The following is a 26,137-nucleotide window of genomic DNA, read 5'->3' as shown; positions in this document are numbered from 1 at the left end:
TAATGGTTTCTGTGCATTATCAACCATTCTGTGGCGTACCATCCGCTTCCTCTACCCCTGTCCCTTATCCCAGGAACCACCTTTATTTTGCAACAAGATAGGGCACGATCTCTCTCCAATTCCTATTATCTACAAAGAAGATTTGCTAACCTGCACGAAGCACATTTCCCATTGATCAGCCTGTGTGGTGTCTTTCTAAACCCCAGGGGAGAGGCTGATGGCTGCCTCAGATAGCTGGGGCTGTGCCATGTGCTTGGGATTGGCTTGGCTGTGAGTAGATAGGAAGGAAGACATGGGGTTGATGGGTAGAAAACAGAAATCTTTAAGAAGGCAATTAAAAGAAATGTAGTTAGCTGCTCAAGGCTTGGGCAGGCCAGCTGACCAGGTGCTGACTCCTCTTAGCGTTCGAGGCTGGCAGGAAGGCTGTGGAGGTGTTGAGTGCTGTAGGCATTTGAGCACCTCTGGTTTTGTGAGATGCTGATGATTCTTATTAGTCCCACCGTTCTGGGGCCCACACATATGGAAGTATCAGGGTCACACCTGTTAGGGTGATCATCAGTCTTTCCCTGGGGGTCACTGTGCAGGTGACATGAGACAGTCTGTGATGGTCATCTGCCATATTACATGTGAGCTGTCCACACTTAGCTCCCCGGGAGCAATGTCCACCCTGAACCACCCACGGTTCAGTTCTAAGGCTGCAGTCACATGACCTGGTTTAGCTTATCTCCTGACTGCTCCTCCTGAGGGGCTCCCATCAGCATTTTCTTGTTGATCTAGAAGTTTGCTGGGAATGTGCCGTGACCGCACCCAGCCCATCGGCTCTCCTCACCCGCTTCTCAGTAATTGAACTTTGAATCTGCCTGACCATTCCTGCCCTGGGAACCCTTGTTTATACCCAGTAAACATTTACTAGCTGCTTACTGTGTACCAGGCCCTGCAGTAGGCTCTGGGATGTAGTAGTGAGCAACATTTGTTCCTGGAGCTTAAGAAGTTCATGGTTGGATAGAAAGAACAGAGGCCTAGGGAGTATGACGGGTAATCCTTGTGATAGAAGCAACCACAGGAAGACCCTGCTGTCTGGCCTCTGGGAGGTAGAGGGTAAGTCTAGGGGTGCCATTCTCAGCTGTAGCTTTTAAGTGGAGGTCCCTCTTCAAATTTAATGTAGTCTCTTCAGATGCAAATAGAATTTGTTTGGAAGCAGACATGGATCCTAGATTTTTTTTCCTTTACTCTCCCTTTGGTCTTTGGTGAGTACTTTATGTATAAAGCACGAAGAATATAAAAATATACATGCTAAGCTGGGTGGTGGTGGCGGTGCACGCCTTTAGCCCCAGTGGATCTCTGTGAGTTTGAGGCCAGCCTGGCCTACAGAGAGATTCCAGGACAGCCAGGGCTACACAGAGAGAAACCCTGTCTCGAAAATCTAAAACCTAAAAATTAAAAAAAGTGCATGCTGATATCAAAAGAGGCGTGTGTGTGTGTGTGTGTGTGTGTGTGTGTGTGTGTGTGTTTGTGTGTCTGTGCTCACAGTACATTCTAGACAGCATAATCAGGACCTTTAGAACCATATTTAGCTTGTATGCTGTATGTAGCTGCATATGAAGGTTGGCAGAATTATTGTACAAAGCCCTTGTTTTAAAGAGCCAAACAGGGAAAACAAATGTATTTGGTGGAAAGAGAACAAAGTGAAACCTCATAATGAAAACAGAGCAGTCAGTATCAAGGTCAAGACTTTGAACTCAGCCTAGAGACCCACCAAGGAATAAGAAAATGACTTGGATGCTTATGGCCTTCTAAGACCAGGCCTGTTACTTGCTCTGCAGCCTAGCCCCCACCTTTTACTCTGCCGGTCTTGCTCTTACTGCTACCTAAAGTACTGCCGACAGAAGTTCAGGATCTCAGTGGGAGTGGAATTCCTTAGGGTAATTTTTTTTATGCTGTAATCCTGTCAGAAGTAAGGGGCTGCAGCTCTGCTTTGAAGCTTAGTTTAGTCAACGAGTGCTTGCCTGACCCCCACTCTGTGCCTGGTGCCTTGGATCATGGTGAATCTTAACATACCAAGTTGTCCTTTGTTGAGTCTCTCTTTAGTAATAGGATTTCTAAGTCGGCTGCCTTCCCTCCTGGTCTCCTCTCTGTACCTGGGAGGATTCATTCCCTGGGAGGCCTGTTTTGTTGTGAGGAGATGGAAGCAGAGATGAGAGGGAGAGGGATTGAGGAGGGATTATAGACCCATCAGCTGGAGGCCAGAGAGAAAATGCTTGGATGAGAGAAGGGGATTAATTTTATTTTTATTCCTGTGAGCTTGGGGGAGGTTAAGAGACCAGCAGGAGAGTGTCCATACTGGACTCACTCCCTCCCAGGCTTGCTTTCTCCCTTCCGTGTTACTGCTCATGCCTTTGCTCCCCAGATTCATTCTTTTTTTTTTTTCCAAAGATTTTTGTTTCATTTTGTTTATTACGTGTACAGTATTCTGCCCACATGTGTACCTGCACTCTAGAAGAGGGCACCAGATCTCATTGGAGATGGTTGTGAGCCACCATGTGGGTGCTGGGAATTGAACTCAGGACCTTTGGAAGAACAGATGGTGCTCTTAACCTCTGAGCCATCTCTCCAGCCTCGATTCATTCTTTACAAGCAGTTACTCTCTAACTGCATCCTAGAATACTCTGTATCCAGTCCTGCTGCTTGCCTTAGCTGTGTATTGTTTTGCAACTAAGTGAGTGAGTGCTTTTTAACAAATGTATTACCACGGAATGGGTTTGAAACCACCTTCCACTAACTTCTTTTGATTTTCTTTTTGTCTTATAGTCCCAGCTGTCCTGAAACTCACTATGCAGAACAGGCTGGCCTTGAGCTCAGGGGGATCTGCCTGCCTTTGCTTTCCAAATGCTGGAGTTAACGTCGTGCACCCAGCGTCACCAGCTTCTTAATGAATTATGCTTTGTATGCCATGTCTTCTTCTGTCTAAGCTGCTGACTCAAATACTTGTCACGTGAGCTACAGCAAGTGTCACTTATTGAGCAGGTTACGTTTGTCCAGGACTTTGGATCGATGCCCGTCGTCACACCTTCCCTCCAGTCTTCCTCTGTTCTACAAGCTGAGGTGGTGGTATATGTCATTTCTCGGATTCGACTGAGATCCATCCTTAGCTGGGAAGTGACCGGATCAAGGATGACTATGTCTGCTTTTGAATCTCTTCCCACACTGCATCTGACCACCTCCCACTGTACTGTGTACTCCCTCCCCAGTTCCCACACCCAGCATTCTGCATGGTAGCCACATGTTAGACTTTCTCTTCCTGCTGGTCTGTATCAGCTTGGCTTATACACGTCCCTCATTCATTATTATGATTGGCATTTCTTGTTTCACTCCTGTGGTTGGTGAGCCTTTGCCTGATCGGAGTAGGACATTTACTCAGGGAATCCATAGCTTTGCAAATGAAGCCAAAAGTCACTGGTTCATCCCCCAGGTACATCAATTCTGAGGCTTTCCCCTTTATTAAGATACTGGCAGTTCAGGATGTCACAGAGGCTGTCTTTGTTCAGGAAGACAATGGCAGACATGTGAATACCTAAGTGAAACCCTAGCCAACTCATGTTTCCCCTGGTAAAACCCTTCTCATCCCCTAAGGCTGGGCTCTAGTGTCACCACCATGGGAAAGCTTCCCAGGCTAAATACATTAACCGTGCATTCCACGACTCCCACACACTCTTTATTTGGTTGATACAAACATAACCATATGGCTAATATAATATTATTAATTAGTTTGCAGTGTATATACTATGTTGCAGTATTGCAGTTTCAGAAGCTGCCAGCCCTGTCAGGTCAGGCGCCCTGGAAAAAAGCAGACCACACATACTTGATTTATTTTTTCCGGTTGAATGGTAAAAAGCTGAACACCACGCCATTCAGTAGGTGGACAGTTATACTGTTGATGAATTTTGTAGTCCCAGACAGACCTTATCTCTAGTCTCCTTTATGTATGGCCCCACTTCAGCTTTCTCCCACCGCTGCCTTTCCTGTTAGGTCACCTTGCTTTGTGGCCTATGGCTGTTTCTATGGCAACATTTCCCAGTGTGTGGGGAGGCAGAGTGAAGTTCAGCTGCTGCCTAAAGAGATTAGTAGAGCGTGTACTGTCTGGGTATACCAGCTGTCTGGGTTAGGGCAGCTTGGCATGGCATCAGGTTTGTTTATTTATTTTTTTAAAAATAATTTTTTTCTTTTAAATACTTTCAGATTTATCAAAGATAGTGCAGAGAGATCCTTTCCACTCATCCAGTTTCACCCCTGTTAACATCGCACTTTTCAATGTGCAGTCATCAAAGAAAGAAAGCGCTACTGGCACGGGACTCCACCAGGCTTTGTCTGGGTGTTTCTGTTATCCTGCTCAAGTCCTTTCTGTTCTGGGATTGAGCCAGGGCACTGACCACTCGTGATGCTTCCTTGGCTTCCTCTGTCCCGACACAGTTTCTCAGACCTTTCTGTTTTTCATGACCTTGTTGGCATGACATCTGCTTTACAGTGCTTTGGAAATGCATGACCTGGAGCCAGGGCTGAGTGCAGCTTGGGTGTGTGTGGGGGGGTGGGGGGGTGGTGGGTGGGTGAGAGTGGGGAGTCTCTGCAGGTTGCTTGAGAACAGGCTCCCCTGGCTTGGGCACACACTATCGGCAGGGCAGGCAGCTGGTGTGTTTCAGCACTAGTCTGTAGAAGATTCGCGTTGGGATTAAATGTTGTGGTAAATATACAGTACAGGCCTTAGAAGAGTCATCAGCTTAGCTGCGTGTTCAGCCAATGCTACCTGTTGCAGTAATGACTTAAGTATTGCAGGAGCATGCTGGGAAGGAGGTCAGGGGCTGCCTGAAAGGAAAGATCCAGCAGAGAGTCAAGGAGGGAATAAGACGTTGTCAGATCCTTCCTTCCCCTTCTTTATATCTGTGAGAAATACCCGGGGGCAGGACTGGGTAGGGGAGGAGGAGAGAGAGTCAGAAAAGGAGTGAAAGAGGCTGAGGTAGGGGTTAAAGACCTAAATGGGAGCTAAGCCCAGGAGGAGGAAGAAGAAAGTCCTTTTGAGTTTTCTCTTACAGCTTCAAGGAAGAGAGAGAATGCAAGGTGTGGTCTTCTCACTCAGACGGGTCTTGCCGGAAATTTCCTCTGGGTAAATCCTCTCAGTTTTCACAGGTTTTCTCAAATGTTGCTCTGCAAACATTCTCTCATAAGCTTCCATCTCTAACAGGCTCTCTATGCCCCGCCTTCTCCTGTGCATAATTTCTCATTGTAGTTGCTGTCCCGCCTCCTCTTGTGGTATCTGTAGTCATCTGTAAGCCATCTCCCAGGTTAGCCAGAGAGAGCTCAGGGAGCCAGGGATGCTGAGTTCGCCCTGTGAGCCTCCAGCATTCAGACTGTTACTTGGCAAACGTCGGGTGCTCCCCTTGTTGGATGAATGAAGGGACACAGGAGTCTAGGGGAGAAGGAGAGTATCTCGGGTCTGGAGGTTGGTTATGAAACCTTGAGGTCCTTTCTCCCAGTCAATGTAGTAACGAAGCTCAGCTCGTGTCAAACAGAGGCCCAGAGTGAGCATTGTTCCTTACCAGCTGAGGGACTCTGAAGGTATTGACCTTCCCAGCCTCGTTTATAGCTGTAACTAACTCTACCCGTCAGGCCTCCCTCAGCTCCTTCCTCTCTTGAGAATGTTCACTGCTCTACCCTGGATCTAGCGGAGGTCTTGAGAACCAAAACCAGGCAGGCACTAACTGGACGTGTGGGGATGGGAGTTCGCTGTTTGTTTCAACAAGCAGAATGGAAGGGATTTTGAAACATACATTGACCCTGTACTACAGTACAAGAAACCATTCAGTTCCACAGGGTATGAGTCAGGTTTACCCATGTTGGAATTTTAGAAACTTTTTTTTCTAAATAACACTTAATATAAATTGAAGCAGAGTGGACCAAGTATTAAGAACTGAATGAGAGTAAGAGGAGCAAATTTGTGAGATTGTAGCTGGAACACAAACAAGGTTTTTTTGTTGTTGTTGTTGTTTTTGTTTTTTGTTTTTTTTTGTTTTTGTTTTTTTTTGTTTTTGTTTTTTTTTGGTGGGGGCAGGCAGAGTTTGCTTTAAAACTCATAGCAAAAAACAAAAGGCTTAGAATACATGAAAAAAAATCCTGAATATATGAATTTCCCTCGTCCTCCATCACCTCTGAGCATTGGCATCGGAGTACATGTGGTGTGTTGCTGTAAACAGTTGGTATGGAATAGCTGATTTGATCCTCTTAAGATTTTTGTGAGCAGAGTGTTCTGGTCATGCTACAATTGAGGAAACTGAGGCAGAGAGCATTAACCTGTTCAAGATGGCAGCTTACGCCCTACTGGGTCTTCACTACAGAAGTCACATGTACCTGCATGTCTTTATATTCATGAACAGAGTTTTGAATACATGCATAATATCTCTTTCATTTGAGCACATAGATTCACCTAGCTTAGATTTATGAATATTATAGCATCCTCTAAAATAGGTGAAGATTGAGACTGTGGAGAGGCATCTCCAGGCACCAGAGCAGGTAAAGGCGGGAGCTCCCATGGCTCTGCTAGAGGAGAGTCCTAATGATGCCATTTAATAGCTGAGTTACTTTGGATGAATTAATTAACCTAATTAGCATTTACCATTATCTGTAAGTGAGGAAAGTAATATTTGTCCCTCAGAGGGTTGATGTAAGGATGAGATAACACGTTTGAAGTCATAGCAATGACAAATATACGTGCATATCATCTACTGTCATTGTTGTCACAAAGTATATGAAGTGAACCCTCAGGGACTTTGGCTCTTGTCCTCTGCCTTGCTGGTCTTGGATTGATCTGATAATGTGACTTTAGTCCCCAGGTCTCCTCCTTTGAGGTAGGGCCAGTGTTTTGCCTTCAACTGCTCAGCTAGAACAAGATGTTGAAAGTAAAAGCAGGATGCTCACTAAAGTATCATTATCTGCCTACTTCCTCTTTATTTGTATGACAGGGTGTTGCAGAAGATGAAATTCAGAGAAAAGAGGAAGTGTTTTCTCAGGGAGGGTTTTGCTAGTAAAGAAAATCACACTGGTTACCCATTGAGATCCCATGTACTCACTTAGAATTTCTGGCTCTTTAAATCAAAGAATAGGAATAGGGTGCTCAGATTGGGTCTCTCCTCTCTCTGTCTCTCTCTTTTTGTCTCTCTGTCTCTCTCGCTCTCTCTGTCTCTCTCTGTCTCTCTGTCTCTGTCTCTCTCTCGCTCTCTGTCTCTCTCTTTCTGTGTCTGTCTGTCTGTCTCTTTCCATGTGTCTGGGGTCCTGTGAATCATGGTGTCTGTCTTAGGAGTCCACAGACCCTGGTCCTAGGCCAGGAGAAAACTGGGTTTATAAAGAAGAGTCTGTTCCTGGAGGAAAGAACTGTTTTAACCAGGGGAGAAGATAGAAAAAATTGTCGTCTCCTGTGCTTGGCAGGAGAGCTCCTTCCACAGACCACAGTCCTTTACTAGCCCTCTGATGGGGATGATGGTGGCCAGGTGTCTCCTTTCCTTTATTGAATCATCTCCTCCCTCTCTTCTTAGCCACTGTCTACTCTAGTGGGTTTCATCTCCTCCCCCCTCTTCTCATCTCTCCAAAGTCCCAGTGAAGGAAAAGCTCTTGCACACTGAAGAGGGCTGTGGGGTCCCATAGCCCACCAGCTGGGCTTCTCTTCCTTAGCTATGCTGGGTGGCACACTTGGGGTATCCCAAGCTTTTCCCAGACTGCAGTGGAGAGCTCAGCTCCTTGCTTGGTGAGAAAAAGTAATGTTTAACAAGGACATGTGCTGTGACCAAGGCCTATTGCTCCAGTTCCTCAGCACAGTGCTTTTTGCATGCCTGGGCTACCAATCTCATGTTCCGGGCTGCTGCTGTTGGTAGCCTTTGAGCAGGGAAGGGCATTAAGAAGGGCTTAAGAGAGAGAGGCCCCGTGCCTAAGCTGTGTTTCTGCACATCAGTAGCTGCAAGACCTTAACTACTTTGTAACTTCTGACCTCCAGTTTCTTAGCTACAGTATGTAGGTGGGATTTGTTGACATGATGTGCAAAAAGTAGTAAGGGTGTTACGGCCACCAAGTACCAAATAGTGGCTATAGGTGACAAATACATTTTATACATTTAGCACATATACATATACATTTAGTACATCTAAGTACATATAGAACATATGCATTTAGTATATATAAACTGATATAGAGTGACCTGTGGTCAGACAGAGGATGGTAGAGAAGGCCTCTGAGAAAAAAATCAGTCCGCAGAATTGCAGGTTAAGTTGCTTGTGTGGGAGCGGGTTAAGTTACTATGTGGAAGGAGTCAGCCTTAGCTGTTGTCTTTGAAATATGGACTGTAGTTTAGGCTTGAGGAGTGGAGATAAATCTTTGGGTAGCTTGCTGTTGCCTGAGTCGTTGCTGGTATCTTTCTTCTCACAGGATAGCCATCAAGAGGAAGTAAGTGGCTGGGCTTGTGGTTCTTCTGCACATTTTTTTACCCCTGTGGCTGAGCTTTCAGCTACTGTAACGTCCTCGTTACCACATGCCTTGATTCTTTGATACTGATGCTGGTGTTCTCTGGGTTAAGTTCAGTCATGTGGCCTGAGGATAAAGGGCAGAGTGTGTTTTCCTTGGCCCCTCTTTTCCCCCTGTTGGGAGGGGCCCTGAGGAACCTGGATTTATCACAGCCCCCTGAATCAGAGGGAAAGGAGCCCCACCCGCTTCCTGGGATACATTGTAGAGAAGCCAGAGGATGGTTCTGGGTCCAGTGATGTCAGGTGGCATGTGACCATGGCCTTTTCCTTGCATTTTCTGATGTGGGGTTAAGTGCCTGAGAAGATGGACATCCAGAATCCAGACTAATCTCATTAGTGCCAGGCATCCTTGAGGTTTCATTCAGCTCCAGATGTCCTATTTTACCTTCGAAAGACTTAGACCCATGGTACGGCTGCTGAGAAGTAGCCCTCATGTACAGTGCTTTCTTGAGTGTATGTATGTATGTATGATGTCTGTCTGTCTGTATGTAAGAAAGATGAAACTTGAAAGCATTGCCTAATTTAATCTTCACAACAGGCCTGCCAGACTATACACATACATTGATTTCTGCGTATTTGTTATGTCCTATCAGGGAAGGAGCAGGGAGAGGAGGTGGACCTTTCAGTTTCTCCTGTTCCTGTAGAACTTGGAAGTAAATTTTGGCAGAGCTGTAGGCCTGTGGCTATATAGAATGCGATAGATTCAGGCAGCTGACTCCTCCTTACTTTGTATGGGTGCCACCCTGTGCTGTGTGCCCCCGGATTTAGGAGATATGCTTTTCTTTATCTCTAGTTGCTTAAAATTGAGATCTTTGAGATCGCAAATCCTAAAACTATTAGAAAAAAACAGGGTAGGGAAAACATTGGGGAGAATGACTGAAGGTAGGCTCTGGGGATAGAGCTTCCAGAGGTGTGGGCTGCTAATCATGGCTGGGAGGCAATGAAGGGCCGTGGTGCCAGCAGAAAGCGCAGGAACAGGAGCAGACATGACATGTGAAGATGTAGGATCAAGTTGGTGGGGACAGAAAGTGCTTGGTGCTGAGCAGGGGGACTGTGACTCTGAGACGTAGGCACAGTCATCTTCTAAACGGTCTTAAAAAGTAGACTTTTGACTTTGCCCAGGGTGTTACATCATGTCCTGGGAGTTGAGGAGTAGTCGGATTGGAGCCAAGTGGTTTGGGGGGCCTGGCTGATGCAGTGGTGCAGAGCCTGATACTCACGCACGGTCCTGTGATATAGTGTATTTTCTGTTTGGTAGATGAGGAAATGGAAGCTCAGAGATGTTAAACCACGTGTTTAGGGTTCAGTGCTAGCATTATAACCCTGGTGTATGTTCTCCCGCAGAACTGTCTTACAGATACAGACTTCCAGAAAGGGGATGGTCTCCTCCTCACAGGGAATCTGTTTTTCTATGCTTACATCTCTAATACCAGGTGATGGGGAAATTGACACCTGGCAGGTGCTGGTGTAGGGGAGTTAGGTATTGTGATAACAGGTTTTCACATGTGATTTCTTCATTTCTCATATAAGTAATAAAGTTTGTGGTGCTAGTACTAACAGTGGGTTAAAAAACAGACAAATGTGCTTGTTTGAGGCCTCACAGCTAAAGCTGTAGTGGACCGAGCTTGTAGGTGTCACCACACACTTCTTTCTCTTTTCCTAAAAGTGGACCAGGCCACTTGGCTCAAGCCTGCTCAAAGCCAAGAGCCATTCTTGGTATTGGGCAACCCTGTATACTGTCTAGTTTTAGGAGCTCATGTTATGATAAGCACTAGGTATATGCTCATGTTCCAATCCACAGTTGTTCCCAGCTTCTGGAAACTCCACTTGATCCATTCACAGGGTAGCTTCTTCCTACTTCTTTAGCGTGTATGCCAGTTTCAACACTGAACTGACATGTGGGTGTTTCGGTGTGTATCAGATCCAGACTTGAGGTCTCTTTTTTTAGTGGGGTTCCTGGGCCATCTCTTTGTGGCGGAGATCCCTGGTTCCATTCTGGGCACCCTCATGGTAGCTCATGGCTATCTGTAATTCCAACACCAGTGGGTACAACAGCCTCCTTGACATTCCTGGGCGCCACATACAAGTGGTAGACAGGCACACATGCAGGCAAAACACTCATAAACATAAAACCAATTAATAAATCAACCCTTTAAAAAAGGGACATTCTTGACAAAACTTACTAACTTTCCAGAGAAAGAATGGCTTTGTGCGCTCTAGCAAACAGCCCAGGTATCGTCCCCGGAGAGGAGATCCTGTGGAGGCCTCTGAGAGGCTTTGATGTTGAGGGTGCTTGAGTAATGGAACATTTTGTCTTAAATTTTGGAAACTGATATGTGAATTGAGTCTGCAGGCTAGTGTGAATGCCAGGTATGCATTCAGTTAGAAGCAATTCACTTTCTGTTAAATACTTGGGAAATGTGGAATAAATTGTTGATAAGTGTCTCTTAGTCACTGTTCTATTGCTGTGAAGAGACACCATGGCAAAGGCAACTCTTACAAAAGAAAGCATTTAATGGTGGGCTTGTGTACAGTTTCAGAGGTTAGTCTGTTATCATCGTGGTGGGGAACATGGTGGCACACAGGCAGACATGGTGCTGGAGAAATAGCTGAGAGTTCTACATGCTCATCTGCAGGCGGAGAGGGGAGTGGGGCAGACAGGGAAGGGAGAGATAGAGACAGGCAGAGAGACTGGGCCACACCTAGTGATACACTTCCTCCAACAAGGCCAGACTTCCTAATCCTATTAATCCTTTCAAATAATGCCACTTCCTGGAGTCTAACCATTCAAATATATGAGCCTATGGCGGCTGTTCTTATCCAAGCCACTACAACAAGTATGGTGTTGCACTCTAATTGCAGGTAATAAGGCTGATTTTGGCTAAATGAACAAAAGAACCATTGAGCTAACTGAAAGAATACCAGGGGAGCTCTGCAGAATCTGCCCGCAGCCAAGGGAAGTGGGGCTCAGGAAAGGAAAGAGGGCAGCTCCGTGGGGTGTTGCCAGTGCTTCACTAGGCTTCATTCCCTTCAGGCTCTTCTCAGGGAGTGTGAGTGATCTCATGGCCTTCCCCAAATCAGGAGGGAAGGGTAAAAGAGTGTCCACAGAGGGAGGGTGCCCTGGGCTGGCAGGCAGACACACCAGTGGATGTATTCTAACAGATGCACAAGTTAATCCTCCTGGAGTTTATAATCACTGAGTGCAGGGATGAGTAAACGGGCAAATGACAGTAAGCCATGGTGGTTGCCATGAAAGGTCTTTACAGAGTGGTGGGAATTTAAGGGAGGTTTTAAATTTTGCCCTGGGTCGGGGTGGCGGGTAGCAGCACCAGGTTGTCTGAAGTGAATTTTAAAGATGAATAAGATTTTGGTGGTTGGACAAGATAACCCTTTTGGTTAGAATTCTTGTGTGCATAGCAGCATGGAAAGAAAGATGTTACTTATAAAGGAATGATGTGTCTAGGAAATGCAAGGAATTTCCTTATTTATTTATTTTTATTTTTTTGTCTTTTTAAAATTTATTATTATTATTATTATTATTATTATTATTATTATTATTATTATTATTATTGTCACAAGGAATTTCAAGTGGCCAATCTCAAGAATGCATTGAGGGAGAAGTTTGGTGGGGTGGGATTTTAAAGGCCCCCGTGTGCACTTTGGGGCAGAGGGATTTTTGGTCCTACGAGATGAGTTGTCATTACATGACCTTGGGTGTCAGGAGGACATAACTAGTTGAGTTTTTTAGGAGATAGTTGTGGAGTGGGTAGGAGGACCCTCAGATTCAACTCTCTTGGATGTAGCTATTAAGCTTGGGATGTTGACTGCTCCAACCTTGCTGGGAGAACCCTTGAAGAGATTCCCTAGGTTGTTACAGATTTCTATGGGAATTGTATGGCTATGTGGGGATGGAAATAGTGACGTGAGGCCTGGCGGTTTTCATTGCTTTTGGAGTTTTGAGCCTTCGAGGCTGACGTAGCTAGATGTAGAGCTAGTGAGCCATTGAAGGGCGGGCTGAAGCACTCTCTCAACAGCCAGTGTTCTGTGTGCTCAGCACTGTAGCACTGTCTGTCTGTACAGCACTTGTCTGGGAGAGAGCAATCAGGAAGAGTGTGCAAACAGCTCAGGCTTTTGTTGCTGGGTGGGAATGGAGTCATTTCCTCTAGCTAGCCATTTTGTAATTCTGAGAAGGAAGGTGAAAGAGGTTGAAGAGGCTAGCACTCCCCGAGGCTGCTGCCGGGCTGTGGAAAGAACTTCCTTTTCCTTTATAAACACGAGCTGTGGAGAGGGAGCAACAGGATTTTCTTTGCAATAAGTAGTTTCCAAACCCAGAAACCTCTTCACTCCAACTGTGAGGATCAGTGGTCCATGCTTTGCAGGAACCGCCCGGAACTTGTTTAAACAGCATGGGTGGGTTGGGGTCTGCCTACTACTAAGCCTAAGTTTTAGGTTCTTCAGCCAGAGCGAGTTACAGAAATGCCAGCAGCAATAGCACCAAGATTGGACTGTGTGTAGAGTTCAGTGACTGAGCACTTCCCTAATGCAAGCAAAGGCCTCGGTTTTGACCCCCAGTGTAAAGTAAAGCAGAACAAAGCAGATGAGCAACAGCCACTAAGGCCCTGAAGTTGAGTGTACAGTGTGTACCAGATCTGCACACATGTGTTTATGTTATCATCTCCTGCCTTTTTTTTTTCTGAGACAAGGTTTCTTGGGTAGTCCTGGCTGTTATGGAACTTGGCCTCAGGGATCTGCCTGCTTCTGCCTCCTAAGTGCTTGGTATTAAAGGTTTGTGTCATCACCTCCCAGATTATCTCATTTGTTTCTTAACTAACTCTATGAAATAGTGCTATTAGTTTCTGACAGTTAAGGAACCCAAGGCCCAGCAAGCTGAGCAGTAACTTGCTTGTCCCTCTCTTCTTCATTTGCACAGAGCCAGGAGGTGATAGAGCTTGGATTTAATCACAGACAACTCCAGAGTATTATAACATTATTTTTATTAATTTTAAAGAAAATTATATATGTATATATATAAATTATAAAATGATGTCCTATATTGACATCATTAAGCATGTAATATATATGTGTGTACTTGAATATAACTCCTTCAATTACAGTGGCTGTTTATTGTGTGTGTGTGTGTGTGTGCTTTTTGTTTTTTGTTTTTTTTCCTCACTCTGGCCTGATCTTGTCTCTTGCAGAAGCAGCTGACACAGGATGATGACACTGACGAGGTTGAGATTGCTATCGACAACACAGCCTTCATGGATGAGTTCTTTTCTGAGGTGGGTGGCCTTCCGGAGTTTTTTTTTCGAATGTGCGTGAGGAAACACAGTTTCCTCAGTAAGAATAAAGAAACCTCAGATCTTTCAGTGCTGGCAAAGGAACAGATAGGGCAGCAGAGTTGTTCCAGGGAGATTATGTTTGCAATTCTTGGGAGTGTCTAGAATTTACATCTTATTAAGGATGTGAGCAGGAAGGGGCCGCAGAGATGGCACAGTGGTTAAGAGCACTTGCTGTTCTTCTAGAGGAAGCAGGTTTGATTCCCAGCGCGCACACGGTGACCCACACCATCTATAATTCCAATGCCAGGGATCTAGTGACCTCATCTTGCCCCTGTGGGCCCCAGGCATGCACATGGTATACATATTCACGTACATAAAACACCCGTACACAAATAAAATAAAATAAAATAAAAGTGAATGATTTTTGAAAAGTCAGCTGAGGGTAAATTATATCTTATTGAAGACAGACCTGTAAAGTACATGAGAACATTTTAATGAGGTCTTTTCTAATTTAAAGTTATAGAATTTAAATACATTGTCAACCATGGTGTCACAGCTAGGAGGAAAAAACAAAATTATTGCTTCTTTAGGCCTTTGATTCATATTGGTCAAATTTGTTATTTCTTAAAAATTTTCTAATTGCTTTAATTCGAGTGTCGACAGGGAAAGCAGGGTTCTACAGGGTCATTTTTACAAAGCCACATGTTCCTTCAGATTCATGTGTACTTGAGCGTGAAGGTCTTACAGGTTGAGCTATAGTCATATGGAGTGGTGGGAGCACAGGGAGGCAGGAGAAATGCTGCCGGGCGGTGGTGGCGCACGCCTTCAATCCCAGCACTCGGGGAGGCAGAGGCAGGTGGATTGCTGCGAGTTTGAGGCCAGCTTGGTCTACAAAAGTGAGTCCAGGACAATGAAGGCTACACAGAGAAACCTTGCTTCGAAAAAACAAAACAAAAGAAAACAAAAAAGAACAGAAATGCTGCTGACTTTGGACCAGAGTCTACTTAGGTTCAAATCTCAGACTGCTTCTGACCAGCCACTGATTTTGTGAGTGTTCTTAACCTGCTGAACCTCATTTTCCTTATCTGTAAATTGGGGTTGGTTTTATAATGATTTCCCATAGGGTTAGATAGATTGGGTCGGATTATAGGTATTAAAAAGTCCAGAATATTGCGAGGCACGTATGCACTTGGTGAAAAGTACTTAGCATCCCTCTTCCCAGTCTTATTGCCATGGAAGTTTCTGTCTGTACTGTGTTTTGTATTTATCTTTTCATTCCCCTGGAAAGAAAGAAGAGACATCATTTTTTCCCCCTGAGGGGCAGTTCAGGGGTTTCTCAGCATCTGGATCGTAGGTGTGGAGAAGTGGTCCTCCAGAGTCCCCCTGAGTGGAATGGAGGTGGAGATTGAGGAGGGTGCATGCCTGCTCATCTGCCAGATCAAGAGCTGGGCTGAGAAGTACCCGAGTGTGTGTTGTCCTGACTGGAAAGTTGCTATAAGCCTTCCCAGGTCCTAACTCTGCTTGAGAGTAGGTGTGACCTTTCAGTCAAGGCCTCATAGGGAGGTCAAACAACACTTCTGTTGTCCTACTTGTGGGCAGTGGAAGACAATGCTCTTGTTCAATGGCGGAGGTGAACTTGAGTTTGATGTCAGAAGATGTTGTTGGTCACTATAGTCTTGCCTGGGAGACTTACATGCATTAAGAATATCTTTTTTATGATGAGGAATGTTCTCTGGTACCTGTGTTCTCCCTCTTCTCTTGATCCACAAGAGGGTCTCTAAGAGGTAGTCTTCCTTGCAAGGTAGGAAGATATGAGGCTTTGGTCTGTGAGTAAAGGCTAGAGTCTGTTTTCCTAGCTGGTACTGGGTACATTGTCTTGACCATCCATTGTAGTAAGGGACACAAAGAGAGTGAGTATTTCACAGAGAGATAGGATGACCAGGATTGCCATAGAAACGACAATGACACAGCCTCTAGAGAGGACCACACTGCTGCCCAAACATGGCAGGGACTGTCACTAAACAACAAGTCAGGGGCTGGATGTGGCTGTTTGGTCAATAAGAATGCTGATTCTGGATGGCAGTGTGAGATGTCATAAGCCTCTGTGGGCAAGAATTTGAGAAATTCCTTTTTTTTCTGTTGGAAATTTATTTGTTTAAAAATACTGCTATTTGTGTGTGTGTGTGTGTGTGTGTGTGTGTGTGTGTGTGTGTATGTGTTGTGTGTACATGGACCTGAGCACATGTGGTGTATATGTGTGTGTACATGGGCCTTGGCACACGTGGTATATGTGTGTATATGAGCCTCAGCACACATGGTGTATGTGTGTATATGAGCCTCAGCACACATGGTGTATGTGTGTATACATGAGCCTCAGCACACATGGTGTATGTGTGTATACATGAGCCTCAGCACACGTGATGTATGTGAATACAAGAGCTTTGGCACATGTGGTATATGTGTGAACACGGGCCTTGGTAGAGGATGACTTGACTTGAGGGAGTTAGTTCTCCCTGGCCATGTGGGTCCCAGACACCTAACGTGGGTGATAGAAATGTCTTTACCTGCTAAGCCATCTTGCTGGCTGTCTCAGAAGTTTAGAATGAACATCTCCCAAAAGGCTCCAGGAAGTCCCACAGTGAAGAAACTTGCTTTACTAGGCTCTCTCAGCATTGGCTCTTCACAGACTTAGAACTTTTATTATAAGGTTGAGCAACTGCACTTTGGGAAATGCACCATTAAAGCTTTCTTTTGGGGCATCTACCATAGTTTGGGCTGCTGTCACAAAGCACATAGTCTGGATGGCCTGTAGATAACATCACTTGTTGCTGTGACTTTTGAGTCTAAAAGTTTGAGTTCAGGTACCAGCACTGTTGGAGTCTTCTGGGTCCTTTGTCTTGATTACAGAGGACTGCAGCTTCCTGTAGCTCCCCAAAGTGGAAAGAGAGCAAAGACAGCTCATCCCATTCACGAGAGATCCACCTTCATGTCTTAGTAACCTGCAAAAGCCTGATTCAAATACCTTGACATTAAGAATCAATGTCCAAATAAATAATACATTAAAAAAAAAAAAAAAAGAATCAATGTATGGATTGCAGAGCACATTCTTTATAGGAATGACAATTTTTACTGTGGGTACAAAGCATCTCTCTCTCTCTCTCTCTCTCTTGTGTGTATGCAAGTGCACATGTGTGCATATGTATGTGGGGACTGGAGGACAACCTCAGGTGTCAAACTCAGGAACATTCACCTCTTTTGAAATAGGGTCTCTCATTGGCACAGAACTCACCAGTTAGGCTAAGTTGTCTGGTCCAGGGATCCTCCTGTCCCTGCCTCTCCAGGGCTGAGATTACAGACATGCCTCTATACCTTGTGTTTTTATCTGGGTTCTGGGGATTGCATTAGTTTACATTTATAAGACAAATGCTTTACCAACTGGATCATTTCCCTCAGCCGTAAGCATACTTATTTCTTGGGGTTACTTATAGTCCTACCTTCATTAAACAGACATTTACAGTGACCCTGCATGTTTGGCACCTGAGGCCTGTCGAGTAGCATGAGATGAGAAACTCAGTCCCAGCATTTGGTGCAATCCGAATCGTATCTACAGAGTATAGCAAAGCTCTCCAGGCTGGGGGTGGGTTAGGGAAGGGTGTGTGGACGGAGCAGTAGGAGCTACAGAGGGGCTAATCTTGAAGCACAGGGATTTGCTGTTTGGGCTTGAGTTTTGTTAGAACCTAGGACCTTTCAAGGGATTGTAATGTGGAAATCTAGCAATTAGGGTCAAGTCCAGCAAGTTAAGAACTCTTTCAGTAGCGTATAGGCATGAGCAGACGGTAGGCAAGCTGTAGGCTATGCTTTCTAGGCTCGTCCAATAGTAAGGCAGGAAGCCTTGGTTAGTCATTTGACAGTTTATTTTTGACCTATCTTTCCCACTTCCTTTCCTCCACTTTGCTCTTTATTGCTGGGAACTACATTAAAAATGTATATATTATACAGATTAGCAGATTTATATGTCACATATGTGTACACTCTTCTCTGTTTGAAGCCACCTTCCCTACTCTGCCCTTCCTTTCTACCTTAGTTCCCCTCTAAGTTCCTAATAATGACTCGCCTACTTTTGTGTGTTTTATTTTTATTTTATTTTTTGTGTGTTAATTCCATATGAGAGAAAACATACCTCGTTGACTCTCTGAGACTGCTTTAACATGATTTTTTTTCACTTAACGTGATACTCTCCAGTTCCATCCATTTTCCTACAAATAACAGTAGTTTTCTTTTTATGGTTCAAGAATATTCTTATATGCCCTCATTTTTAGTCCATTTATCAGTTGGCAGACACTGGGGCTGAGTCTATGTCTTGGTTATTGTGAATATTGTCCCAGTAAGCACTGGTGTGAGATAGCTCTACTACATGCAGACATCCCTTCTTTCAGGTGTATTTGTAGGGGTGGTGCAGCAGAATCATATATAATTTCTGTTTGTAGTTTTTTTTTTTTCTGTTTGTAGTTTTTTGAGGAACCTCCATACTGATTTTCATAGTGGCTGGACTAATTCATTTTTTCATCAAGAGTGTACTTCCTTTATTCACCATGTTTGTTCTTTTTACGATTGAATTCTGATTGGGGAAGATTAGTATTTCAACCTAGTTGATTTGAGAATATTGCCTCAGAAAACTTGTTTTTATTGGCCAGCACAACTCTGAGGTCATTCTTTTCATCCATAAAGAGAAGTTGGAACACTAAGTCTTGATAAAACCTTTTAGGGACTTGGGTGTTTAGAAGAGGCAGAGCGTAATTATTTTTAAATTTTTATTTTATTTATTATTCCACCAGCAATGCTTCTCTTCTTCCTATAAAGAGCTCCTGATAGGTGTTGTGGTCAGACAGGGAAGTAAGACCCAATATAACCTCTGTGAAATGCCACTGAAACCAATTTCTCTCTCTCTCTCTCTCTCTCTCTCTCTCTCTCTCTCTCTCTCTCTCTCCACATGTGTGTGGTATATACAACTGAGTGTGCAAATGTGTGTACCCATGAGCATGTGTGTATATAAGAGCAGGATATGAGTGTCATCCTGTCTCTCTGCTTGCTATCTTGGGACAGGGGCTCTCACTGAACCAGAGCTGACTGTTTTGACTACTCTCAGTGCTTTCAGGAGCACTGTCTTTGCCCATCAGTGCTGGGTCTAAAGGCATGTACAGCTATGCCTGGCTTTGCAGGACCAATCTTACAGCATATGGGTTGGACATGCACATCAACCTGATGTAGGTTGAATGAATGCACATGAGCTTAACAGACAAGGAGTCTTCTAGACCTTACTTGGTTTAGGAGACAGGGTTTGGTATGTAACAGGTGCCTGGTTCAAACTTCAGTTTCCTCTGAAGCCTCTGCCTCAGTTCTTTTGTATGAAAGGAGATAGCGACAGTGACTTCACAGAAGTACTGCAAAGGGCCAAGCATCATCTAAATATTTGATAATGCAGGGTATGTCAAGCACATGCGCAATTTTTTAAGCTTTTAAGATTAAGTCCTTAGCAGTTCTTACCTGGCTTCTCCCCATCCAATGATTTGTTTGATGGTCTGGTGAATGCACATAAGGAAATCACATGTAGCTGTCACCAAGAAGTACTTGGAAATCCATTCTTCAGGAAGATGAACATTTCCAAGGAAAAACTGACACAAAGCTCATGGAGCGAAAGCTCTTGTGATTGCCCACCCTGCTCACCCTGACGTTCTAAAGGGTTTTGTGATTGTTTGGTGAACTCATTAAAGTGCTGTTTAGTCAGATCCCTGAAGTGCCTTCATATGGTGAAATCGATGAGGACAGAGTGAGGAGAGCAGTTGTAGTTAGTAGGGAAGGGTGGGGTTTGCTCCTGAACTTGGGACATCTGGAAGGCAAGCTGATGCCTTGGACCTAACTTAGTTTTCAAGTGCCGATAGTAGATTCTATCTTTCTGTCATTGTTCCTAGGTTCTGTCATTGAGCAAAGTTTGAATCAGGAATCTCTCTAGTTCATCAGATCAGCCACAGGAGCCAGTGTTTGTGAGAGAGAAAGAGGAAGAGCAGGGGAGGTTGGTTTAGAAAACACCAGTGTTCACAGGCAACACCATGTATGACTACACCTGGTGGGACCTATGACTTAGCAAACTTTAATTTTCTAATCGTAATAACAATACTATTATACTTCTAAATGTTATATTGTCAGCTATTATAATGTTAACATAAATATTTGAGTAGTTATACATGTTTATTTATACTCTGATGTGCTTACATTGATATTTTATTTTACATCTTTACATAGTGATCCTACTATCAAACTATGGTACATCTAAGCCAACATATTTATAGAGGAAAAAAGTTCCCTGAGTGGCAAAAACGCTAATGAGAAGGGTAGAAAGCTCAAGTTTGACCTTTGTTATTTTCCGGAACACTGCAATTAGGTCTTAAAAAAGAGGTGACCCGTCCATTGGAGAAAAGGCATTGGAAGCCACCTGTTTCACCTCTGCCTTCCAGATGTTAAGACTGTATTGTGTCAATGACAGGGTTCCTGTCGGTTAATTGTCGCACTGCTGATGTCCTCTTCAGTTTGGGAGGAGGCAGATAGGAACATTGGGTGCTGAGGTCTTCTGCATCTGTTGCCCCGCCCCTCCCCCCGCCCCCGACTGTGATCTATGTCAGGGGCCAAGGGGCCCAGGCCCTTGGTGCCTGTGGAGGGAGCAGAGATATACTTAGTGCTTATGCAACAGTGTCCTCTGATGGGACACCAAATGCGGTGCAGCCAGGAACCTTAATGTGCAGAAATGGTCCAAGGCTGTAATTCTGGGTTCTGGTCAGCATCCGGGTTAGCTTATAAGAGTTGATTCACCAGAGCATGTCTCCAGGAGAAGCCTGCCTGTGTTCTGAGATGGCCTTGCCAAATCTCTGGCCCCCTGCCCCCTCCTGCTGCCCCCCTCCCCGTCTCTTGTCTTCTTCATTTGCCTCTCTTACTCTGTTCTCTGGTCATCATTCTCCACATTCGCCCTGCTCTCTTCGGCTGTCTCCCTTCCTCTCTTCCTCCCTGCCACACCCTCATTTTCTTCTCTCACTTTGTGGCCAAAGGATCTTCCTCACCGTCTGTGAAGTTACCTTTCCTGTCACCCTCTACGGGGTCCCTGACCTTCTGGTCTCTGCTCTGAACCTTACCTCAAGGTGAGTGTGGAGGGGAGGAGGGGTCGGGATTTTGTTTTGTTTTTTTTGAGACAGGGTTTCTCTGTGTAGCCCTGGCTGTCCTGGAAGTCAGTTTGTAGACCAGGCCGAGGTCGGAGAGGAGTGTAGATTTTAATGACCGTTCTTTATGGACTAATGTACATGGCAGTGGAGATGGCACGCCCTGGGCAGTGGAAGATTTATTTTTCATGCTCTTCCGCAAACACAGGAGGTGGACAACTTACAGGAGGAAGCGCCACATTCCTTTTAGGTGTGGCCATATATTTCCCTCTTTGATGATGAAGGCTGTTGTCTTTCTGATTGTAGATCGAGGAAACTCGGCTCAACATCGACAAGATCTCTGAGCATGTGGAGGAAGCGAAGAAACTCTACAGTATCATTCTTTCTGCCCCGATTCCAGAGCCAAGTAAGTGTTGACTGAGATGACTGACCCTCTGCTGAGATAGGCTTGTTTTCTTCTATGTGTGTGCTCTCTCTCTCTCTCCCTCTCTCTCTCTCTCTCTCTGCCTCTCTCTCTCTCTCTCCTTCTATCATGGTCCCACTGTAACCATTGGCGCCAGACTCTTCTGCTTCCCAGCTTGCACCTCTGATGACAGCGATGCCTCTTACTGCTCCTCACACTTCTCAAGCTCTGTCCCAGCTTTGTGCCTTGGTTTGCATTCTTTCTTCTGCTGAAATGCGTTTTTCAAGCCCCCTTCCAGAATCCTAACAGATTAAGTATGTCTTATTCACTCTTTTTCATATGAGGTATTCTGGAATGGTTTGGGTAAGTCCCTTCTGTCTCTTACCTTGTGTTTGTGACAGCTGTGGAGGCAGACTTTTGTTCTCCCAAGTGTCCTATGTTTGGTGAATACAGTTTCGCACTGTATTTATGTTCCTAAAGAAAGTGAGCAGTCTGCTCCTGTTCGCTACTCTGCCTTGTCCAGTTCCTGAGGGTTAAAACTGGAACACTTCAGCGGAGCGTATGGGAGTTGTCTCCTCACGCTCCCACTTTCCTCTCCACCATTTCTCCTGCCACTCCTGCCCTGTCCTGCTGATGCTTTGCTCACGCTGACCTCTGGTTGGTGGCTCCTCAGACATTCCTTGTTCCCTCATGTTCTTTCTATAGCATTCCTTCTCCTTGAGAATTCCTCCTTAGTCTCCTTGGCTACCTAGTTAGCCTCTAGTCTTTGGTTTTAGCTAGCTAACTAACTAATCCTTTTACTATTTCTGTTGAGACTCAGTTCTACTCTCTCCACCCTTAGGGGCTTCCAGATCCCTGGAGGCTGTGCTAGGGTTTCTCCATAACCATCCTATACAGTCCTTGCTCAGAACTTAAACCATACCTTGTGCTACATACATGTCATGACTTCTGATGTACTCCCTCCTCATCTCCTGCCAGGCTCAGCCCCTTGATGCTTGAATCTATATCTTCTCTGTGGCTCTTTAATTTCCTTCCTGGTTCCAAGTGTGGGGGTACTGAAGGATGGTTCTGTAGTGAATGGTTGTAGTTATTGTTAATTTTGTTACATACACCCGCTATGAGTGCAGTGGTCCATTCGTCAGCTTGGACAGCTCTGGGCACATAGTAGGTATATTATAAATATTTGCCTTATTTAAGTAAATGGGTTTTGGTTAAAATTTCTTTTCTGCAGAACTTCCATAGACTCCTCTCCTATTTCCTGAGATTGAGCTCACATGTTAAACAAGTTGACTCCTCTAAAAGCATGACTTGGATTGAAGAGGCCTGTTTAAAAAAAAAAAAAAAAAAGCAAATTCTAGGCTTTAGCCCTGGGATATTTGGTTCTTTAGGCCAGGGATAAGGTGCCTAGAAAATGCCTTATAATTTAGTTAATTAGTAATTTTATTTTGGATGTGAATGATTATACACAGGGCTTTGTGCTAAGCATGTGATCTGCCGCTGTGCTATTTCCTTAGTCTGAAAATGCTTTAAAAAGAAAAAAAAATTCTCTGTGTGACTGTTCTGGAAAGCTCACTGAAATGAACACTGCGGTGTCAGCAGGTGTCTGAGAGAGTTTCTGCCTCGTCTGCTGACTGCTGTTCCTCCTCTTTCCTGACTGACTGAGCCTGCCTCCTGTGTTTACCCAGAAACCAAAGACGACCTTGAGCAGCTCACAGCCGAGATCAAGAAAAGGGCCAACAACGTCAGGAACAAGCTGAAGAGTAAGAGGGGACGGGAATGAGCCAGTCTCCACCACAAGCAGATGCGGCCTCTCAGCTGCCAGGCATCCCAACAGGGGTGACGCCACTTGTCCCATTTCCACTGGAGGCTTAGGTGCTGTCCCTGGACTGACCTACTGTATCCTTAGACAGTTTTCGCCTTGTGCAGCCTCACCGTAGTTGAAAATGCCCAGAACTGAGTTGGGATGTCGGAGTGGAGATGCGGTGCTTCCCACTACTGCCGTGGTTGTTGTAGCTTAGCCCTCAGTTCCCCTTGCTGCTTCCCCAGCACCCGTGTGCACTGGAGAGGTAACTGCAGAGAACAGGTGCGGGCTCTGCCTTTCAGTCAGCAGACATTTCTTCGTGTGTATCTTCTTGTTCCTGCTGCCCTTCCTGGATTTGGAGCACAGTTCAGTCAGCCACTGTCGTAGATTCAGTCCTCCTCGGCATCCTAAACACTTGCTGAGCTCCACAGCCATAATCCATACTTCTGCCCAAAGCACCGTTGAGTATATGCTATTGGCCAGAGAGGAAATCAGTATGATGTCTTCCCTCCCCGATAAATTACAACAGTTATTTTAATGGGTACTGAGGGGAAGACAGCTTTTAAAAATTGCGGTAATGTGACCGAGCCTGAGCTAAGCACTTTGTTTGGTCTTTGCGTTGGTAGTTTAAGGAGGCTCAGGTTGAGCATACTTAACCCAAAGTTTCCAAGTTCAAAATATTCCAAAATATGAAGCTTTTTGAGTATTCACATGACACTGTAAGTAGAAAATTCACACTAAGCCTTACAAGTGCACTAAAAATATAGTACAAACTTGTCTCTAAGCTCTAAGGTTTATATGAAATGCAAATGAGTCCTGTGTGCTATCCCCGACATTATGTATATGCAAATACTCCAAATTTTGGTAAAAATCTGAAACATTCCTGGTTTTAAGCATTTCACACAGTATGCTAAGCCTGTATTGCTCCCTTTTCCATTTTATAAACAAGAGGACAGAGCCGGGTGTGGTGGCACATGTCTTTAATTCCAGCGCTCGGGAGGCAGAGGCAGGTGGATCTCTGTGAGTTTGAGGCTAGCCTGGTCTACAAAGCAAGTCTAGGACAGCCAGGGCTACACAGAGAAACCCTGTCTTAAAAAAAAAAAAAAAAAAAAACCCCAAAAGAGGACAGGGGTTGAAAGAGTTAAGTGGCCTCCCCTTGTCACACAGCTAGGCTGTGGCAGGGTAGAGATTTGAGTCTCAGTCCCTTGATGGCCTGAACCGCACTGTTAGTTGTGTTGCTGGGGCCTGGCAATAGCACAGGCTGATGAGAGCAGGTGTGTGGCTTGTGGGAGTGGACCCTGACCTTTCGCAATTGGACCCCCTGTTGTCCATCTTCATGGCCTCTGTGTGTGAGGTAGGGGTGTGTGTGGGATAGCGTCTCTGTGGAAGGATGCAGGGACGCGACGCTAGGTAACCCTCTCACTGCAGGCATGGAGAAGCACATTGAGGAAGATGACGTCCGCTCATCAGCAGACCTTCGCATCCGAAAGTCTCAGGTAGCTTTCCTTTTGGTTTTGCAACCATTTTTACTGTTCTTTTAATTATGTTTTTCACCTTTGTGCATTTGAAAAAAAAATTGATTCTCTTGTATTGGAATTGAGTTTGAGGAACTGGGAAGGAGGAACTGTCCAGGTTGCAGCAGTGACCAAGGCCCATTGCTCCTTTTTGGCTTTCTCTCATGCTCAAAGGAGACCCTCAGAGTACTCGCCTAGACTCTTCAGAGCACACCTTCAGCACTGCCTTGTTTTATAGGCGGAGAAACTGGTTGATGCCTTCCTTTTAAAGATTGTTAGTTAGTAGTTGCCCAGTTTGGAGTCAGGCACTTTGGAGTCATCAAAAACGTGATCCTTGTCCTATGAGAACCTGGGCATGGTGGCACATACACATAATTCCAACACTTGGGAGGCTGAGGCAAGAGGACTGACAAGACTTCAAGGCTACCCGGCCTGAGCTGTGGTGTGAGAACACTAACAAACAAAAACAGGATGTGGGGTGGGGGTATGGTGGGGGAGGGCAGGGAGAAGGAGGGAGGAACCGGACATGATGTTTAAGTGGTGCAGTGAATACACGCCAGGAGGACACTGTAAGCAGACATAATTGAATACACAGCCACCTCATCTTTGAAAGAGCTCATGGAGAATGGGGTAGCTAGAGAAGGCTGGGCCTCGGCTAAGGAAGAGGGCCAGTGCAGACAGGCCCAGGAGGCAAAGCTTCCCTTATTATCATTATTATTATTTTTTTTTTTTGAGAGAAATAGGAGATGGGATTAAGGATGATGGGTATATTTGGGTATGTGTGTGTTGGCAGCAGCAGAGGAATGGTGTTGGTGGCAGTGAAGGTGGTGGTGGCAGCAGGGGGATGAAGGGAGGACTGATGTAATGGAAATAACCTACCTGGGAACAGATACTGTATTGTCCCACTCCGAAGGTCTTTAAATACTAGTTGAGGGAATTGGAGCTGGTCCAGTAGCTGACAGGCACCTGTTTCAGTATACACAGCATGCTGGGGGGCAGGGGGGTGTATGACAGCTTTTTGGATGTGACTGGGGAAGAGGCAAGAGGCTAGGAGGTCCCTAGTTAGGCTTTTTGCAATGATTTAGTCTGAATTTACAAGGTAGTGGTGTGTTGGGTAAAAAGAGAAATCAATAGGGCTCAATGCTGTGAGGTGGGCAAGGAATAAAAATTATCATGAAGGTCTGTGGAGAGAAAATGTTTATTTGTAAGCAGGAAACGTTAGGTTGTCATTTGGGGGTAAGAATTGAAGGATCTTTGGCAGGCACTGCTGTGCGAAAGGTAGTTGACAACTTTAGCCAAGGTTATGGTGGAAACTTGCTGCTGGGTTCTCAGGTTCTCTGAGAGTCTCTCCTTTTGACCAAAAATTATGTTGTGAGT

General features: G+C 45.1%; 1 protein-coding gene across 4 annotated transcripts in view; it reads left to right on the top strand.

The window, feature by feature from the left end:
* Stx3 (syntaxin 3) overlaps positions 1 to 26,137 on the top strand; it is a 41,257-nt gene that overhangs the window by 3,105 nt on the left and 12,015 nt on the right. For all 4 annotated transcript variants that reach the window (XM_051146170.1, XM_051146172.1, XM_051146168.1 and 1 more), the window contains exons 2-5: positions 13,754 to 13,837; positions 21,349 to 21,448; positions 23,131 to 23,205; positions 24,675 to 24,742. In XM_051146170.1, the coding sequence (XP_051002127.1) occupies positions 13,754 to 13,837; positions 21,349 to 21,448; positions 23,131 to 23,205; positions 24,675 to 24,742 (327 nt within the window). The remainder of the gene's footprint in view (positions 1 to 13,753; positions 13,838 to 21,348; positions 21,449 to 23,130; positions 23,206 to 24,674; positions 24,743 to 26,137) is intronic.

This window comes from Acomys russatus, chromosome 5 (assembly GCF_903995435.1).
Source record: "Acomys russatus chromosome 5, mAcoRus1.1, whole genome shotgun sequence".
In the NCBI taxonomy this organism is placed as follows: Eukaryota; Metazoa; Chordata; class Mammalia; order Rodentia; family Muridae; genus Acomys; species Acomys russatus.
Note: the sequence above shows the minus strand (reverse complement) of the source record. Positions and strands in the feature narration are given on the sequence as shown.